At 61.6% G+C, this 18,952-nt stretch overlaps 2 protein-coding genes across 4 annotated transcripts in view; one reads left to right on the forward strand and one right to left on the reverse strand.

Annotated features, from left to right (window-relative positions):
* Window positions 1-7,358, forward strand: part of SLC5A10 (solute carrier family 5 member 10) — a 41,027-nt gene extending 33,669 nt beyond the window's left edge. For 2 of the 3 annotated variants that reach the window (XM_040593394.1, XM_040593395.1), the window contains 6 exons: window positions 2,825-2,932; window positions 3,386-3,536; window positions 5,847-6,015; window positions 6,386-6,601; window positions 6,779-6,868; window positions 7,131-7,358. In XM_040593394.1, coding sequence (XP_040449328.1) covers window positions 2,825-2,932; window positions 3,386-3,536; window positions 5,847-6,015; window positions 6,386-6,601; window positions 6,779-6,868; window positions 7,131-7,214 — 818 coding nt within the window. In that variant the 3' untranslated portion in view covers window positions 7,215-7,358. The remainder of the gene's footprint in view (window positions 1-2,824; window positions 2,933-3,385; window positions 3,537-5,846; window positions 6,016-6,385; window positions 6,602-6,778; window positions 6,869-7,130) is intronic. The other variant, XM_040593396.1, reaches the window with a different exon arrangement.
* Window positions 7,359-7,577: 219 nt separating this feature from the next.
* Window positions 7,578-14,424, reverse strand: LOC121087042 (GRB2 related adaptor protein). Its single transcript, XM_040591659.1, has 5 exons — window positions 14,257-14,424; window positions 12,962-13,059; window positions 11,570-11,692; window positions 10,087-10,255; window positions 7,578-8,396 (listed from the first exon to the last, which is right to left on the reverse strand). The coding sequence occupies exons 1-5, from the start codon at window positions 14,332-14,334 to the stop codon at window positions 8,211-8,213; spliced, it is 654 nt and encodes a 217-aa protein (XP_040447593.1). The 5' UTR covers window positions 14,335-14,424; the 3' UTR covers window positions 7,578-8,210.
* Between the last annotated feature and the right edge of the window lie 4,528 nt (window positions 14,425-18,952).

Here is an 18,952-nt window from a genome sequence, read left to right on the forward strand (position 1 = left end):
GCTTGAGTCAGGCTCCTGAGGCGAAGCCACCCGTTGGCCTGGGTGCTTGGCCATCAAAGCGCTGCTCTCGGTAGACACGGTGGCCATGCAGCGTCCTGGCCACCCCGTCCCCAGCTGGGGCTCGCAGAGTGGCGAAGTGCTGAGCCCAGGGTGGGTTTAGAAGAAAAGCCGAGTCAGAAACGTGCAGAAAGGGGAGAAACTCCAGGGAGTCTTTCTCCAGGCTAGGCTGTGATGAGGAGGGGCTGACACCCGCTCAGCTTTAAGTTGCAGTAATGGGCTGCTTTGGGGAGCCGGTGGCTTTTCTCCCCTTGCATTGGATTAAAGGGGTTTATGTGAGTGCACGGCAAAGGCTGGCAAAATCACCCCCTGCCCACCCCCCGGTGTGGAATTGTGCACTGGGCTGTGCTTAGCCCTGGTCTGTTGTGTGCGGGAGGTGGCAGTGAGGTGGGGACGCACACCGGGATATGGGGATGCGACAGCTGTGTGTTGGGATCAGAACATGAAGAGGAACGAAGCATTCGGCTCCCGCTGCCTATCAGTTCAGGAGGTGTTTGAGATGGAGCTGATGACTTTATGTAAAGGCTGAGCTGACCCCGTGGTGGGATGTCACCTCCACATGGTGGCCTGGGCAGCGAGGGGTGCAGCAGAGACCGAGGGTGCTAGAGCCAAACCTGGGTATTTGGGGTGACGTCCCAGCCCTGCTGAGCTGGCAGTGCCCCTTCCCCCCTTGCTGATGGGGTTGCACCTAGGACAGCAATTGTGACAGAGCCGAGCGCCCAGCCACGACCCACAGGGGAGCTCAGGCACCTCATCCCCCGTTGTTGTCCCCCTTGGGTGGCCCAGCCCCGGTAGGTTGGGAGATGCCCTGGATCAGGGCAGGCGCCTCCAGCGTGGGTGTGCATGGCGTGGCTGGAGCGTGCTGCGGTTGTACCCACCTCAGCCACCGCTGACTGCCCTGGCTCCATTTTCATTGTGCAAGGAGATTTATGGTCTCTTTAGTGGGGTGTGTGTGCTCATGATTTATTACACAGCGGCATAAATGTGGCATCCCATCCATCGTGCGATGTGCTGGCTCCTACAGCTGCGCTGCTGGGCGGGGATTGGGACCACAGAGCCCACGCCTGGAGCATCGCCTGACCCTGGGTGGGGTGAAGATGCCGGGGTCACCTGTCCCCAGTCCCCTGGGATGGAGAACCCAGAAGTCTTCACCCCACGTGGGGAATTCAGCCCCTGGCTTGCATGAAGCCCGGTGCAGGGGAAAAGCCGGCAGGTCCTTTGTGATCCCCTGCCTGTCTGCAGGGACGGGTTGCTGTGGCTGAGCAGGTTGGTCCCTGCCATCACAGGTGTCCCCACTCGACCGCCACCAGCTGACCCAGCCGGACAGGCAGCACCTGGCGCAGACACAGCCCTGCTCCCACAGCCAGCACCAGGGCAGGCTCCTCCCGGCTGCAGATGGAAGCATTAATTACAAGCTCCTAATTAATTTCCCATCTCTAGCAGAGGGCCTAATGACAAAGCAAAGCAGCGGGGTAGGACGCTGGGTCCTGCTCCTGGCTCAGGGGCTCCGGCTGCCCTGCTGGGCTTGGCTCCTGCTTCCTGCATGCTCCCGGTCCCACTGAGGGGTTCAGTGACAGAGCTGAGCCCTGGAGTGGGCATTTCAGCTGGGCTATAACGCCCAGACACTGCTTTGTCCTCTGAAGCATCTTCCACCTGCCTGCCGCCAGCCATTTGCATGCAGCCGCACGCAACGTGGTGTTTTAGAGAGAGGGAAACTGAGGCACAGAGCGGTGATGGCAGCTTTACTCAGCTGCTGGAGGGCAGAGTCGCTGGAGCCCCAGTGCTGACTCTAACCCCGGGGAAAGACAGCCCAAGCTGGGCTTTTTTAGCGTCCTTGGGACGTGCTGAGCATTGCCTGTGGTTTGCTGCCTGCACCCTGTGCTGCATTCCCATCGCATCCCCATCGCAACCCGCGCTTTTTTACTGAAAGCCCCAATGTGTTCCCAGCTAGTGTTTGCCTTCCCCAGACGCTGCTGCTGAGGGGCTGAGGGCTGCACCCCACTTTGGCAGCAGCCACCATGCAGGGGGGCCGGGGTGACGGTCCCAGCTGCGTGCGGAGATCACCCGTGCTGCTCCCTGTGCTCCTCGCCAGGAGGATGCCGACCGGAGAGCCAGGCAGCCCATCCATATTTATGCCTGACATTAATTTCCATCCATTTCAATATTTGATGAGCATAACAATAAAAAAAAAGGGGTTCAGCACTCGTTGAGACATAGAAGTAATTGGGCGTTGACGATCCTGGCCAGCTGCCACGCGCGTCCTGCGAAGCTGCTGGGTGCTGCCCATGCTGGGGTAATTGCCGCAACGGTGCATGAACCTGCCTGGCCCCGTGCGTGGGGAGGGCAGCGCCTGCCCGCCGGGCTCTGCCACCTCCGGCCAGAGCCCCAGGTCCTTGTGGGGCCCATCTCAGCTCTGGAGGTCCCCCCCCGGGGTGGCTGTCGCTGGCTTTAATGTGGGGAGGGCTCGGTGGGGGTAGGTGGGACTGGAGCTGGGCTGGGTGCAAGAGGGTGGTGCTGCTGGGCTGGATCCTGGCTGTGTTGAGGATGATGGAGGGGAACCAGGCCGGGGGGGAGGCAGAAGTGGATCTCCATGTGGGATGTGCTCCCTGTTCCTCCACCCAGTCCTCTGCCGAGGTCTGGACGTTGTGACCATAGCAAAGGGGCAATATCTGCCCCGGTGGAAGGGGCTGCCAGGGGAGGGAGGGGGTGCTGGGCTGGCCCCTGCCCCAGGAGGGGTCCTGACACTTCACCTGCCTTTGTCCCTTAGACACCGTGGCCTGCGTGGACCCTGAGGAGTGCACCCGCGTGTGCGGGACGGCCGTGGGCTGCTCCAACATCGCCTACCCCAAGCTGGTGGTGGAGCTGATGCCCAGCGGTAGGTGGGTGGGAAGGGGCGGCTCTGCCTCCACCAGGCTTTGCTGCAAATGTTTGTGTAACCTATGAAATGTCATGTGCTAAGTTTATATTATAAATACATGACGTGCAGCTCGTCGCAGCTTGGATGTCGGGGAGGGCAGGGGAGGGATGGGATGACCCCGTGGACGGTCTGGGTGGGTTTGTGCCTGGGGTGGCCCGTGCAGCCTCTCCAAGGGTGACTCTTGAAGTGAGGTGAGGGGATGTGGGTGACCCCAGGGCAGCGCAGGGTCCCAGCATCCCGAGGTGCTGCTGGGTGTCCCCAAACCCTGTGTTTACCCCAGGGAAAATCCCAATGTGTGCATGCGGAGGGGGAGGCATTACCCCTGGGTGAAGCAGTGGGGCGGTCGCATCCCATCCCATCCCCTCCCCTCCCCCAGTTCAGCTGCTCCCTGACAGTCCCTCTCTTCCCCAGGACTGCGGGGTCTGATGATTGCGGTGATGATGGCCGCGCTCATGTCATCCCTGACCTCCATATTCAACAGCAGCAGCACCCTCTTCACCATGGACATCTGGAGGAAGCTTAGGCCAGGGGCTGGCGAGCGAGAGCTGCTCTTGGTGGGCAGGTAGGGAGCGGGGTTTGGGAGAGCCCCTGGGTTTCAGGGAGACTGGTGGGGCTGGGCTGGCCCTCTGATGTGCCTTTGCGCCTGGGAGCCTGCAAAGTGCCTGTGCTCAGCCTGGCTTATGAAAGGAAAGCCAGCCCTGGGATTAACGCACGTCTGGAAGCGCTGGAAGGGCAGACGGGGTGCTCGGGGCGCTTGGGGGGGCTGGGCTGTGCCCGGCGTGAAGCCTCTCCCTCGCCACCTCCACCCCGTTCTCCAGGGGAAGCCAGGGGCTGCTCCCCGCCGGGGTTGCAAGCGAAGCACATGGGGGACCTCGGCCGAGCCACAAAGCGCAGCGCTGCCTGCACATGCCCAGCTGCTCCGGGGGCTGGTGGGTGCCAGCGGGGAGCCCGGGACCCTGCCCGCGGTGCCACGCTCGGGGCGGTGGAGTCAGCGCTGGGGAATGCCCGGCGTGGTGCCGGGGTGCGCGGGAGTGTCCTCGGCGCAGGGCAGACAATAACAAGGAGGGAATCTGGGTCAGGGCTTTGGCTGGGCTCTGCTGGGGCTGCGGGGAGGGCTGGCTGGGCTGGCGGCTCCAGGAGCAGCCGTTCCTCGGCATCCTCCGTCTCCGGAGGGTGGGAAGGGGATGGGCAGCGATCCCGGGGAACTGCAGTCCTGCACGGCTCCCCCGTGGGAACCGGTGGGGTGCGTGTCTCGGGGCCTGCCTCGCCCCTCCCTGACACTGGCTTTGGTGCTGTGACAAGGGGTGTAATAACGCTGGAGAGCTTTCCCGGGGATGGCTAATGAGTATTTGCAAAGGGCTTTGCCTGCCCTGGGCGGGAGCCGCTGCTGCAGCCGATCCCGGGCGATGCGTTAGTGCATCGGGCGATTTGTGCAAGCAGGGCGCTGCGCATCGCTGCCAGACGGCCCTGCAGGGACACAGCCAACCATAAATGTTTTGGAAAGGAAAAAAAGAAAAAAAAAAAAGCTGTTTAAGTTGTTTAAGGTTTTTCCACCTGCCAGCACAGGGATAGGTGGTGTGGGGTTATTTCTGGGTAGCTGTCCGGGGGGTCCCAACCATCCCCCGGACCTGCCAGGGTGGGGGTGCCCTGGGGCTTAGCACAGGGAGGGAAGGGGTTTGATCATGGAACCAGAGAGAGGTCCCAGTTCCTGGACCTGGGGGGCTGAGCTCCTGCCGTGGCTGTGCCATCAGCTGGAAAACCCTGCTGGTGTTTGATGCATGCTCCGTGCTCAGGTGATGGCACAGTGATGAGAACACCCGATCCTGCCCGAATCCCCCCCAGGCTGTGCCAGGCTCTGCCCCCATCCCTGCCCGGATCCCCACCTCAGGCTGTGTGCAGAGCTGGGTACGGCCACCCAGCACCCCCAGCTCACCGCCATGCTCAGACATTCTGGTATTTTTCCCATGACCTTTTAGCATCTTCTGTGGCTTAAAGACATACCAAGCACAGGGGTTTCCTCCTGCCCTCGGGTCAGGACACGCATTCTGTGCTCAGGCTGCTTCCTCTTTCCAAAGCACCAGGCAGGCAGCGGGGGTTCTGACTAGAGATGCTTTCATTGCTTTTTTTTTTTATTTTATGTTATTTTTTCCACTTCTGCTTTTCGAGGTGAGCAGATGGAGATATAGGTAATTCTGCAAAGCTGTAAACAAGCCAGGCAGAGCTATAAATACAGCAGCTTGCAGGACATGTCCTGCCCAGCCTGCTCAGATTGGGCCCAAAAAGCTGGGGTCTGGCCAGCGCCTCCCGCTTCGGAGGAGGGTGATGCCGCATGATGCGGCTGGGCTTTGGGTGAGGATGGGGACAGGGGTGGTGTTGGGGGACAAACGCACCCCTTCGTTGCAGCCAGGCTGGGGGGAGCTGAGCACGAGGCAGCTCAGCCCACGTCCCTGGCTCTCAGCTGGGTGCTTTGGCTGGATGCGGGTGTGCTGATTGCATCACCCAAATCTGGCCAGAGCACCCAGCCTCCACAGCTGGGGACTTTTCATAGCAAAAGCACCCATTGCTCGGTGTCTCCCTATGGGGGTCCAACTTTGCAGCCTCTGGGGGTGGATGGGGGCCTGGGGAACACTCACCTGCCTGGGATGGAGCCTGCACTGGCATAATTAGCATCCTCCACAGCCCTGGAGATGTCACCTGGCAGTGAGCATCCTCCTGCTGACCCACCTGCATCCCCTGGCCAGCTCTTCTTCACCGGTGCTGGGACCCAACCCCTGACCCTGGGGAACCCCCACCGCCACGGTGATGCCGCGGGTGCAAGGAGGTGTAGGTGGGACAGGTTCATCACCCTGCAGAGCATTGCTGCTGCTCACAGGGTGGTCACGGTGGTGCTGGTGGCTCTCAGCGTGGTCTGGATCCCCATCCTGCAGAGCTCCAGTGGTGGTCAGCTCTACGTCTACATCCAGGCTGTCACCAGCTACCTGGCTCCCCCTGTCACTGCTGTCTTCATCCTGGCTGTCTTCTGGCCCCGAGCTAACGAGCAGGTATGTGGTCGGGGTGGCCCTGGGGATGCTTGTGTACATGGGGTGGTGCCAACACCTCCCTGCCCACCCTGCTCCCAGGGACTCAGCGGGGTTCGGGGGGTTGCTAGAAGGAGAGAGGTGATGCTGGAAGCACTGCGAAGAGGAACTGAGACTGGCTGATGTTTCCCCAGGGAGCTGGTGGGTGACGAAGAGGAGGAGGAGGAGGAGGCAGGTGCCACCATGCATGGCCACCAAGTGTAGCACAGCTGATGGGGCTGGCAGGGGACATCCCCTGCAGAGGGGATGCAGGATTAGGCCAGGGCTCAGCCAGCTGGGGTGCAGAGTGACTGTCCCTGCTCCAGACATCCCCCCATAGACCTTTGCTTTGCAGGGAGCTTTCTGGGGCCTGATGGCAGGGCTGGTGCTGGGACTGGCCAGGATGGGGCTGGAGCTGGTGCACCCCCCACCCCGCTGCGGAGTCCCTGACCGGCGGCCCTGGCTGCTTGCTGACATCCACTACCTGCACTTTGCCATGCTGTTGTGCGCCGCCACGGGCACCATCGTGGTGGGGGGCAGCTTGCTGACCTCCCCACCACCTCCAGCCCAGGTGAGTAGGGCACCCAAGACCCCTCACCCTGGCCCCCACAGCTGCATCCACCCACTGGACCTCCTTGGCCAGAGACACTGGTGTCACCCACGTGCACCCCAAGCTCGGCCAGAGGGGTCTCCGTGGAGGGGTCTGGCCTGTGGGTGTTTTCTCACCAAATTTCATCCTGGTTTCTAGCTGAAGGATCTCACCTGGTGGACCCTCTCGCGGAAGCCCCCCCAGCCCTCTGTGGATGGCATATCCCAGGGACCCCCTGATGGTGAGTGTGTCCCTGCGGGTGTCTAACAGGGGAGACATCTTCAGTGCCCCCAGCTCCCTGCCTGCGATGGGCAGCAGGACACCATGGATGCCCTGTGCCTCAGTTTCCCCGGGACTGTGCCACCCCCAAGGAGGTGGCTGGTCCCCGTGGCCCTCCGTTCCCCACACTCCCTGTCCTTCTGTGACAGGTTCCTGCTCAGCCACCCCGGGCAGCCAGCAGCCGTCAAAGGCAGAGGGATCCTCGGCCATGATCCTCAAGGATGCGACGGAGCCCCCCTTCTGGGCCCGCATCTGCAGCATCAATGCCGTTATCCTCATGTGCATCAATATTTTCTGCTATGCCTATTTTGCCTAGTGGCCTGCCAGCCCCCAGGGGTGGAAAGGTGCTGGGAAGGGGAGAGAGATGGGAATTTGGGTGATAGTTTTTATCTCACATTTGGGATACGGGATGTTTAAATCCACTGGTGCAGTGAGCTGGGTGTTCTCAGCAGTGTGGACCCTGAATACATCCCATGGGGCTGTGAGATGTGGGGGGCACCTGCGGGGGCACTGAGTCCCTGGGGGGGTCTGGGGAGAAGTATTGGCGTGGGTGAATAAGGGCTGCAGGGGAAGCAAAACCACAGCAAAGCAGCAGGTGTGTGAGTGCGACCACAGGATCCCCGAGCTGGTGGTAGAAAAGGAGCAGCCACACTTGAGGGTGTCACCCAAACATGTTTTACTAGCTCTAAATAAAAAATAATATATATATATTTAAGAAAAGCCACAATTTGCAGCTATGAACAGCACCAACAGGACTGAATCCCCCCGGATCAGCCTCCCCCTGGCGCGCTGAGCCCCGGCACCCCTCTGAGGAGGTACCAAGCCCGGCTGTACCCTGGCTGCCTGCAGCCCTCCCTGGAGCCCGGGCTTCACTTACCGGGTCTGGCGAGGAGCAAAGGCTTGGGGTACATGCTCTTCACCTCCATTGCTGCCACCTGTTGGGTTGTGGCTCTGGAAAAGTTTTTATGGCCCTGGTTCGATGCTCTGTGCTCCTTCCCAGGGGAGCGCCGCTGCCAGCCCGCAGCAAGAGGCAATGCCTGGGCTGGAAGCGGTGGGGGTCTCCTGGGTCGGGGGAGCAGGTTGAGCCATCGCTGATGCTTCAGAGCACCAGAGCTGGGCAGCCCTGGATGGGGATCACCACCAGCCTGGCCTCCACCTCCAGTACAGCCCACACGGCACCAGGACCTGGTGCGTTGGCAGCCCAGCGTGGGGGCAGGCGCCGTTCGTGGGGATGCAGTGCAGTCCGCGGGCAGGCACAAAGCAGCTCCGGTGAGTGGGGGGCAGCGGGGGGACCCGCAGCACTGGCGGCAGCTCACTTGCGGATGGGGTGGACGTAGTTGCGGGGGAAGAGGCCGACGCGCCCATAGATCTTCCCCTGCCACCAGTTTGGGTCGGGGCAGTCCAAGACCTCAATGATGTCCCCACGGAGGAAGGGCAGCTGGGAGCCGTCATGGGCTGAGAAGTCAAACTGGGCTTGCACGAATTTGGGTCTCCTCACCTGGCGGGAAGTGGAGGGCAGGGGTTGGTGTGGGGAGAGGTCTCCCCATCCACCAGCCCCTCTGCAATGCCTTGCACTGCTGGTGTCCCCAGTGTGACAGGGATGTCATGCCACTGCGTGGCAAGGACCAGCCTTGGGCAGCCAGAACGTAGGTGTGGGGGGGCCTGAGGTGCCCGCTTTGAGGATGAGAGTTTGGAGCTAGGGAAATCCTGCCATGGGAAAAGCCACAGTGCTGGGGACAGCCCTGAGTGCAGGGCAGAGCCTGGGGTGCAGGAAACACCCTGGGGTGTGGGGGAACACCCTGAGGTGCAGGGAAGAGCCTAGGGTGCAGGGAGCACCCTGGGGTGCAGGGCAGAGCCTGGGGTGCAGAGGAGCATCCCAGGGCACAAGACTCCCTGTTCCTGCTTCCCAGGAAAGCCAAGATGGGTGCCCGGGGGAGCCCTGCCCCGCGGAGGCAGCTGGCACCCCTCTTCTTCCCAGGTCCTTCCTGGCCCCCCTGGGTGCTGGAGCTGCCCCCAGCCCAGCTCCCAGGGCCCAGTTTCACCAGCTCCACCACCACTGCCCCAGGGCTTGGCTTTGTTGGAGCTTGCCTGAAGCTGCCTGCGCCCTGTCCCAAGCTGGTTGGGCTCTGTCACCCACGCTGGGCATCACCCCTGGCCCGAGGGACAGTGGTATGAGCCCGAGGTGAGCTGCCCTGCCCTGCGCTGCTGAGCTGCACCGGGTGGCTTTTCTCCACCCTGATGGCTTCCCTGCAGCACTGCCTGTCACCTGCTGTCGCACCCTCTCCTGTTTGACACCACCTTGAAACAAGCCTGAGCACAGGGACAAGTGCCAGCCAGGCACCTGGGATGTCCCTGTCCCCCTGGGTGGGGACACTGCAGCCAGGGGGAGCTGAGCCTTGAGGGGGCTCACGGAGGGGTTTGGGTCCGGACGCCCAGGATGCTTCGTGTGAGGGGAAGCCTGCACCCAGGGGCTGGAACCAGTCCCAGAGCTGGGCCATTTGCTTCCATTCCACATTCCCCAGACAGGGGCTGTGGGCAGGTGGGGTCGGTCTCTTCTCCCAGGTAACAAGCGACAGGACAGGAGGAAACAGCCTCAAGTTGCATCAGGGAGGTTTACATGGGATATTAGGGGAAATGTCTTCACCGAAAGGGTGGTCAGGCACTGGGACAGGCTGCCCAGGGAGGTGGTGGAGTCACCATCCATGGAAGTGTTCAAAAAACGCATAGATGCGGTGCTTGGGGACAGGGCTTAGTGGTGGGCTGGGCAGTGCTGGGTTAACAGTTGGACTTGGTGATCTTAGAGGTCTTGTCCAACCTAAATGATTCTGTGATTCTATGTTGCTGTCCCTCTCTGATTCTTAGCTGTCACCAGCTGGCAGGGAGGAGCATGAAAGGTTCAGGCAGGAGGAAACCCCTGTCCCCCAGGAGCTGCAGCCCCGTGACGCCTCCCTGCGAGCACAGTCCGGGGCAAAGCGAGACCATGGCAGTGCTGCTGACCCACCGGCCTGTCCTGTGCCTCAGTTTCCCCATGGACCATAGCAGGGTGGTGGCAACCCTGGTACCAGGGGAGCAATGTGGGATTCCAAAGGGGATCAGAAATGAGCTCCTAGCTGGGCCCCGCTGCCAGCCATGCCATCACCCCACACCCCAGCTCCGTGTGTCCCCACAGCCCCATCCCCTGATGGTACCTCCTGGGTCTGGTCCTCATCCCGGAGGAAGATCTGCTGCTTTTTGGCAATGGTGGTCGTCCTGTAGAAATCCACCAGCTCATTGAGGGAGTTGAACTTTTCCTCCCAGAGGAAATACTTGCCGTTCCTCTCCCTGAGCACCTTGAAGTGCTGGACATGCTGCCCATAACTGTGGAAAGAGGACAGATGTTATTCTGGCCTTGGGATGCTGGCAGCATCGAGACCCCATTCTAGCTGGTCGGGCTGTGCGGGGTCCATCTGCGCCCACCGGTCCCACTACACCCATCCTGCCATAGCCAGGGGTGACAGTCAGCCCGGGGGGGTCCTCAGCACATACAACAGCCCACAGCTGAGACCTGCCACAGCTCATCCCAGATGCAGCTGAAGGTCAGCACCCAGCCTCGGCACAGCAGGATGCTTGTGGGCTTGGTGCTGGCAGCATCGGTCCCGTGTAGGGCAGGTGGCTTTGTCCAGGGAGCAAACAGGGGCCATATCTGAGGAAAGTGTGGTGAGAGCTGCAGGTCTCAGCTCAGCACGTACCAGGAGGGGACTACAAAGGCTGGGCTTAGGCTCCTAAATCCGCTGCACCCCTGGGGACCCCCAAGCCACGGGAGGACGTGGTAGATGGGGATTTCCCTCGTCAGCCCCGCATGCTGGCACCCCTCGGTGTGTGCCTGGGGGTGTCAGGTTGGGGTGCCCGCACTGGCATGGGGCTGCTGCAGCGACTGGCTGCTGCCAGGCCCCCGGGCAGGGGCAGGGACCTGGCCATGCTGGTGACGCACTGCAGAACGCTCTCCCTTTCATTATGGGCAAGAACCTCCTTAAACACTTAATTAGAGATTAGCAGCGTGAGAAAGTGCCTGGCTGGCCTGGGGCTGGCTCCTGCTACCCTGGCCCCGGGCAGGGAAGGGGCAGCGGTGGGGTGAGAAGCCCAGAGGGCACGCTCTGCCCAGGGGGCACGCTCTGCCCGGGGGGCACGCTGCCTTCGTACAGCCCTGGCTGTCGATGCCGAAACCATCTGCCCCACTGCACTGGGATGCCCTTGGTCCCCGGGGATGCTCTGGGTAACTTGTTCCTCCAGGCCACGCCCCCTGGGCTGTGCTTGCGGCTTGGCCCCAGCCCCACGTTACCGTGTGGCTGTATTTAGAGGCGCCCCAGCGAGGGACACTGGGCAAAGCAGCGATGCAGCCCACTGGTGCAGGAAGGGAGCAGGAAGCAGTGGGGGTGGAGGCAGAGCATGAGGCTGCAGAGGGAAGAAGGCGGCCCTGTGCAAGACTGTGCCTGGACGTGTTGGGGGACACGGCTCTGCAGCCCCCAACCCCTTCAAAGCAGCCGGAGCAGGGCAGGGCGTTCATCCCTTCCTCGGCACCGCAGCAGGGAGCACGCACAAGGGTGGCCTGATTCCCTTGGTCCCCAAAGCAGGGGCTGCAGGGGTCCCTTGCCCATCCTGTCACGTGCCCATCCGCATCCCGTGGCCACTTACTTGACGGAGATGGAGAACTCCCCTGGGGCACTCTCGCTGTCGCGGATCAGGAAGGCTCCCAGGTACTTGCGCTCGAGGAGCCGCTCCTCTGCCAGGTGCCGGGAGATCCTGCCTGCGTACCACCTGCCGGGGCACCGGGCTCAGCCACACAGCCACCCCTCGACATCCCAGTGCTGCATCCCCACCCCGCGGGATGGAGGCACTAACAGCCCCGGTGCCGGTGGGAGCGGGGTCCCTGTTGGGTTCCCCATGGGGTTGGGACCCCCTGGCAGCGGTTTCTCCCTTCCCCTCCTCCCCGATTTACCACAGCACTTTTGCAGGGGTGGATCGCAGGGTGCTGTGGGTGCAGATGTGTCCTCATGTGCTGCCTGGGCGAGTGCAGCATCACCAACAGTTGCAACCGCATCCTGTCACCCACCTTGCCGCACCACATGCCTCGTCCCCCACTTCGCTGCCTTTCCCCCTACTCCTCCTGCATGTCCCACGGGGACTGTGAGAACAGCCTTGCAGGTGCTACAGGGGGGTTCGCAGAACAGGAATCCCTCTGTGCCAGGATGAAACCCTTCCTGCCTGCATTGCTGGCAGCTGCCAAAATGAAGTGGAGGAGCAGAGTCCCCACCTCCTGTCCCTGCCAAGGCTGAGCTGGTGTATTTGGGAGCCTCAGGCCATGGAGACTCTTTTAAAATAGCCCCGTGAATGATCAGGCATGGACTCCAGCACAGAGCAGCTCCCAGTGCCAGCCCTCCAGGTGCTGCACAGGAAGAGGTTGCGTCTTGCCCATCCCGGCTTGTTAACTGAAGCCGGAGAGGCAATGGGATCTGGGAGAGGCAATGGGATCTGGGAGAGGCAATGGGATCTGCCCCAGGCTGCCCCGAGCCCAGCATTCCTGCTCCCCAGCCGCAGCAGCCCCGAGCAGGTTTTGCTATGGCATTTAAATGTGATTTACCAGGGATAATGATACATAAAACACAGGTTAAAACAGGGGTGGATTATGCTGGGCTTTAATAACACAGTAATAGGATTGTGTCTAATGCAGTCGTAATCCCATAATGCTTTGTTGTTCCCCAATTATCATTTGTTTAGCGGGCAGCCCAGCGTAAGGGTTGAATTTCTGTGTGTTGGGGGTACCTGGGCATGCTGCTGTCTCCCATCCCCTCTGGCTGTGGTGGCAATGGCAGAATGACCCGGCAGGCAGACCCCATTGCTGCTGCATTGCCCTGTGACTCAGTTTCCCCATGTGTGGGACTACCCTGGCTTGTGGCCAAACCTTTGGGCATCGGGATGCACCATTGGGATCGCTGCCTGGGTGGTGGGAGAGGATGTCCTGGAGCTAGTGGGTGCTAGCAGAGCAGGGCTTTGAGCCACCCTTCCCCACAGTGGGATGGTACTTACGGATGCGGCTTGACCTTGATGTAGTTTTTGGGGACGAAGCCCTCACAGCCGTACAGCTCAGCCTTGTACCAGTTCTGGTCATCTTCCATGTTGAGGATCTAAGGCGAGAGGATCAGGGAGGGGTCAGCCCAGCTGCTGTCTCCCTGGGAGAGAGGCCGAGTGGGACCCCCACTGCTGCCCCAGACCTCACACCCCCCACTGAAACCTGGGGAAAAGGGGGCTCTAACAAAGGTAACATGTTTTGGGGGTGGTTGGGGCACCTGTACCGAGCTGGCTTCTCCCTCCAGCCTTCCTTGGCTCACAGTCTGGCTCAACATGGGTGCTGGCAGCTGGGGGGTGCCCAGTGTTACCCCAAACTCCTGGCCAGGGAAGAGGGTAAATTCTGTCCTTGGAGGAGCTGGGGTGGCAGCCAGGCCCCTGCATCCCCCTGGGGTGGTGGCAGCTGGGTGCTCCGTGGGAGGAAGCTCCCTGGTGCGAGCAGGGGCACTGACACCCGTTTCTGTGTGACACCATTTTCCAGCCTCCCACGCAGGGGCCCGCGGGCCAGCACAGCTGTGCAAACAGGATCCGAAACCCCGGGGCACAGCGCCGGGGCCGCGGGGAAAACACGCAGGGACGGGCATGGCGGGTCTGGGGCCCTGGTTTACAGCCGGGTCATGCCCTCCCCCTCCCCAGGGCTGGCTGTACCCCTGGGGGGCTGGAGGGTGCTGGGGGTCCAGGAAGAGCTGCTGGCTTTGCAGCATCAGCTCCATGGAGAAGGGTGAGCGGCTGGGCAGCGTGGGCCAGGTGGCCCTCACCCCCATCGCAGGGCTGCAGTCCCCTGGGGATGTTCAGAGCCCCAATGCAACTTTTTGGGATTCCCAGGTGGCATCCAAGAGCCTGTCCCGATGCCAGCACATGGGTGGGCATTTGGGCACATGCTCCCTGCCGCTGGTTCCTGACGGCCCCCAGTGCCTCTGTGGGGTAGGGAAAATATGTTCCAGCCCTGGGGGGGCTGCTGCAGAGCACAGCTGGTGGCACTGATGGCCAGGGAGGCCACATGCCACGTCCCAGCTGGGTCCTCTCTGGAGATGTGACTGGTGGCAAAGACAAGCGGTACCTACTGCTGCTGGGGATGCTGCCCCACACCCTGAAAACCTCAAGGATGGCTCCTTACACGGCACAGAAAGTCCCAAAGAGGCAACAAAGGTGCAATGAAAGGGCCGGTGTCACCCCCATGCTGTGTGACCACTCTGTCCCCCAAAGCAGCAGCATCTGACCCCCTCCATGGCTGGTGACCCCCCCTGCCCTCTTACCTTCAGGGTGTCCCCTTTCTGAAAGGGCAGTTCATCCTTCTCCGTTGCCTGGAAGCTGTACAGAGCCACTGACTCCATGGTGCTGGCTGTCACAGGGTGGTTTCAAGAGGTCCTGGGGGCTCACCGTGCCAGAGGTGTGGGGCTGCCTGGGGCTCGCCGCCCCACGGCGTGCGGCTGTGGGGGTACAGGGTGAGCGCACGGTGCAGAGGTGCCGGCAGGCAGGAAACCGCGCTGATGTCAGCAAGCTACTGGGGCGAAACGGTGAGCACCACGCGGGGATGCTGCTGGCGGGCACAGCTGCCCAGATGTGCTGGGAGGAGGGGGGGAGCTTTGCCAGCCTGCCTGGATGCCAGGGCCCTCCATCTGGAAAAGGACCCAGGCATGTCGGCTGGCAGCACGGTTTGGCATCACCTCTGCCGTGGGCAGCAGCATGGGCATCCACAGGGTAAGGTGGAGGTGGGGTTGGACACACAGGTTGAGGATGTGGGAGCATGACTGGAGAGCATGGCTAGCAGGGTGGTAGTGCTGCTGGGGGAGTCTCTGATGTCTTGTAAGGGCTGAGCAGCCAGCACAGCCTTTGAAAGGTGGCCTGGGGGAACGGCTGTTTTGGAAAAAAAAAATCTCACAGCAGGTTGCATGGGCAGAGGTGCAGGGAGGCAGGGTGGGCGCACACACCTGGTTTGTTTGGAAATCTGACCAAAAACTACATGCCAGGTCCCAGCTCTGAACAGCGAGGTTTTAGCACAATTGTTAATGGCTTTTTGGGTTGTGGCCCTCAGAGGGTTGATTTTTTCCAGCTCTCTTTTGCAGGGCTGTGGCAAAAAAAAATCCCTTTTAGTCTAAAATGACTTCCTGCAGCTCTCGTGGAAGTCAGACACTGAGTCTGCAGGGCTCGCACGCAGGGCATCATTCCCAACAGCAAGGTCTGCTATGCCGTGCAGCCTTCCCGTCGTGCGTGTGGGCCGGTGCATGAAGCTCACAGAAAATCCGCTGGACACTGACTTTGCCTGGCTGTGAGGAATTAAACTGGGGACAGCTGCAGCTCAATCTCTGCCCATGGATTTGGGCATTTTCCAGCAAGGAGCAGGACGCTGCCATCTGCCTGGGGAGGGATGAGCTGTGGTGCTTGCAGGGCCTCTGTGGGGACACCGTCTCTGTCATTTGCCTCCTCCCTAACCTCGCTTCCCAAATGTATCCGAAAAGCAAATGCCATTTAACACCCCACCAAGGTTATTTTCAGGGTCCCAGTGCCCATGGGAAGCAGAGAGGAACGTGTAGGGTGGCCCTAGGTGTCCCCACACCTGGCAAGGCTCTGGTCCCCAACCATTATCCCCAGCATGGCCCCAAGACATGCTGGTCCCAGGGGAAATGGAGATGCTGGGAAGGCCAGGGAGGGCAGGGGGGGCCGTGGGAAGAGGCTCGGTATGTGCATGCCTGTCACGAGGAGGACGGGACTCAGCAAATCTCTGTGGCCCAGCAAGACCCCGGGCTGTCTCGGGGCGAGCTTCCTCTGCTGCTGGGCAGCCTGGGTGGGAAGCGGAGCTGGATGATCCCTGGAGAAACCAGCCCCAGCAGCGCTGCTGCTCCAAACCTGCTGCCGGCCAAGGGTCTGATCCTGTCCCTGCGTCTGCCAGCACAACTGAGATGATACTCAGCCCGTGCTCAGGCGGGCTGCTTGTGAAGGGTGTATGATAAGGTGGGGAGTGAGCTGGGCACAGAGGTGCCTGAGCACTGGAAGAGGGGTGGTGTGGGGGAAACCAGCAGCCCAGTGAGCAGGTTAGAGTGGGATGAGGACCTGCTGTGCTTTGGGTGGACGCCGGGAGCAGTTTTGGGGCTCGGCTTCCTTGGGCTCGCTGCAGGGAGGCTTGAAGGGCACCCTGGGGGGTCTGGCCAAGAGCCATGCATGGTGCCATGTTGCCCTGTGTGCCCGGGAGCAGGCCACAGGACAGTGGGGTGACAAGGGGTCCCCAGGCCTTGGCACAGTGCCTGGACTCAGGACCAGAGCAGGATTGGGACCTGCCAGCAGATGGCAGCACAGGGACACTGGGGACACTGGGGACAGTGCCACATGCCCCATCTAGTCATGCTCTACCAAAGCAGGCAGCCCCTTTGGCATCTCTCTCCTGCCACCTCCTACATCACATCCCCTTCCCTGTCCCCTCTTCCCTCACCTCCATCCTTCCCGCTGCCCTGGCTGCGGTCCCTGCCAAGGGGCCAGGTCCCTTCTGCTCGCTCGTGCTCGTGGCTCCCTGTGGTCTGCTTATGGCTTGCTGTCTCTGGCTATTGGCTGAGCACATGTGGTCACTGCGGGGGCGTGACAGCAGCACCCAGCACCTGAGAAGTGAGCTGGGCAGGATGTTGGAGCAGTCTGTAGCCCCATTTCAGGGTTGTGAGCCAAAGACTCCTGCATTCAGCTGGTTTCTGGATGCCCCATCCCAACTCACTGCCATGGAGCGGGATGGGATGCCCCGATACCAGGAGGGAAACAGGGCCCAGCATGGTGGTTGGTACCCGTGCAGCGTCATGCTGCCTCCAGGTAACCCTCGAAGGGACCACAAGCATCCTGGTACTGCAAAACCAGAGATGCCCATCAGATCCTGTCCTCCAGCTGCTTAATTCCCTGGGAAAACCTTTCTGCTTATTCATGAGCAGCCCCAAATCCACCCCATCTCACGCTCTCCAGAGCCCTCAGAAGAAGCCTGGGACTGCCCTGATACCCGGCTGCCAGCCATGAGGCTGTGCTGCAGAGCCCTGCAAGGCTCGGTCTGGGAGCCAACGGCTGACTAACCACCGGCCTGAGACATCCAAGAAACATAAAAACAAGTTTCCCCCCCCCCCCCCCCCCCCATCTTCCCTCTTGTGCCTTGTCAAGTAGCCATGTTTTGTACAGCACACGCTGTACCGGAGCCTGTTCCTGCAGTGCTGGCCGTGAGTGGCAGGTACTGAGCTGATACCTGGCAGGGTGGGATCCCAGGGGGTCTGTACCCCCACCCCTGCCTCCTCTGTGTCGCCAGTGTTCTGAGAGGCCCAGGAGGTACCACACAGTTGCTGCTGGTTGGGTGTCAAAGCCTGCAGCCTGGAGTAAGGTGCTTGGTGCTGTGCTGTGAGCATCAGCCCAGCTTGCCAGGAGATCCCAAGGGCCATGGAGGTGCAGGGGCTCAGCCAGGGGCACACAACCAGGGAGCTCACCCTGCCCTGGGTTTGACCCCAGCCCACGCTGCCTCTCCCTCCACACAGGGTAGTTTTGTGACCCTGGGGATGGCAGAAGGGGGTGCAGCCAGCTCTGGTATCACCCATTGCCCTCTGTACAGCCACCGCTGGGCTGCTTGGTGGGCGCTGGGAGTCCTGCTGACTCCAGGGTTGCCCAGTCTGTGGAGCTCGTTTCATCAACATCCTGTGTTTACCTGGCTGCAAAATCCCGGCGAAGGAGGGAGGAAGAGGAAGGAGGGGAGCCTCTTCCCCTTCCACTGCAGACCTGGGGAGCTTTGTTGAGGAGGTGACCAGGGGCTCCCCAGCTCCTCTCCGGCCGGTGCCCCCTGCAGCTCCTCGCTGTGCCATGGCCCACCGTGCTGTTTGGGGTGGACAGGAGGGGAGGGGGTGTCTCAAGCCTGGCTTTGGCTCCCATGGAGGGGCTGTAAGCTGGGCCTGGGTGGTGGCAGGGCTGGACAATGCGAGCTGGCTCATACCGCAGACCCCAGTGTGTCCAGGGGCTTCGCTCCTGGCAGTCAGCAGGCAAAGGGACGGGTCCTGTCCCTTCGCACAGTGCTGTGCCCGCAGGTCGGCAATGCAGCACAGCCCAGCACGCACCCTGCTTCCCCTCTCACCGGAGCACAAGGAAACCCACAGCATGACACCACCCTGAGTGAGCTGCAGAGAAAGGGGCTGCTGTGACGCTACGGGTAGTTTTCCTGAGAAGAAACCCTGCAGCCCGTTTGCCTCCAGCTCTGCCCGTCCCTGGCAGCAAAGCACTGCCTGCCGAGCCGAGGGGCTGTGCAAAGCGTACGGCAGGCTGGCTGCGGTGGCTGCCACGCTCTCCGCACACCCACGCACACAGTCTGTGCACCAGGCGTGGGGCAGCTCCTCTTGCCACATTGGGAAGGCAGCTCCGGCCCTGCTGACTCAGCGCTGCTGGGTCTGCATTTGGCTGGGGATGGAGCTGGCGAGATGAGGTGATGGGGAGGAAGGGTCAGGGAAGATCAGGTGAAGAAGGGAGGAGAATGGCTGATCCACTGCACTGACCACCAGCTGCCCCCCAGCAAGCGCCTGGAGACCAGAATAAATGCCCTGCACTGGTACAGAGAGTGGGGACAGAGTAGGAATACTGGCCTTGGGCTGCTTGTTGGCAACCAGCTACTCCCCGGGGATGCCAGCAGTGCTGGGGCATGGAGAGCGAGGCGACAGGGCAGTGCACCCCGGCAGCAGGGCTGGCCTGGGGGTGGCTGCGGTGATTCAGCCTGACTTTAAGCTCACACCTGAGATGCTGCATGTAGATAAAGCCAGGCACACAGGTCAGCAGCCTGACTTTAAGCTCACACCTGAGATGCTGCATGTAGATAAAGCCAGGCACACAGGTCAGCAGCCGGCACCGCTGACACGTGCGCTGTGCAGGGCTGTCACGTCACCGGTAGCTGCCTGTGTGCCTGGGGACCAGCCTCAACCCATGCCTGGGGCACGGGATGTGATGGGGATCCTCTGC

The sequence above is a fragment of the Falco naumanni genome, chromosome 4, assembly GCF_017639655.2.
Source record: "Falco naumanni isolate bFalNau1 chromosome 4, bFalNau1.pat, whole genome shotgun sequence".
Classification (NCBI taxonomy): Eukaryota; Metazoa; Chordata; class Aves; order Falconiformes; family Falconidae; genus Falco; species Falco naumanni.

What these genes read in the sequence shown, in the direction of transcription:
- LOC121087042 (XM_040591659.1), bottom strand. Translation starts at nt 14,334, where the DNA reads ATGGAGTCAGTGGCTCTGTACAGCTTCCAGGCAACGGAGAAGGATGAA. An exon ending in AGAAAGGGGACACCCTGAAG is followed by an intron (nt 13,060 to 14,256) that starts GTAAGAGGGCAG and finishes CTCTCGCCTTAG; the next exon opens with ATCCTCAACATGGAAGATGA. An exon ending in ATGAGGACCAGACCCAGGAG is followed by an intron (nt 8,397 to 10,086) that starts GTACCATCAGGG and finishes ACTTCCCGCCAG; the next exon opens with GTGAGGAGACCCAAATTCGT.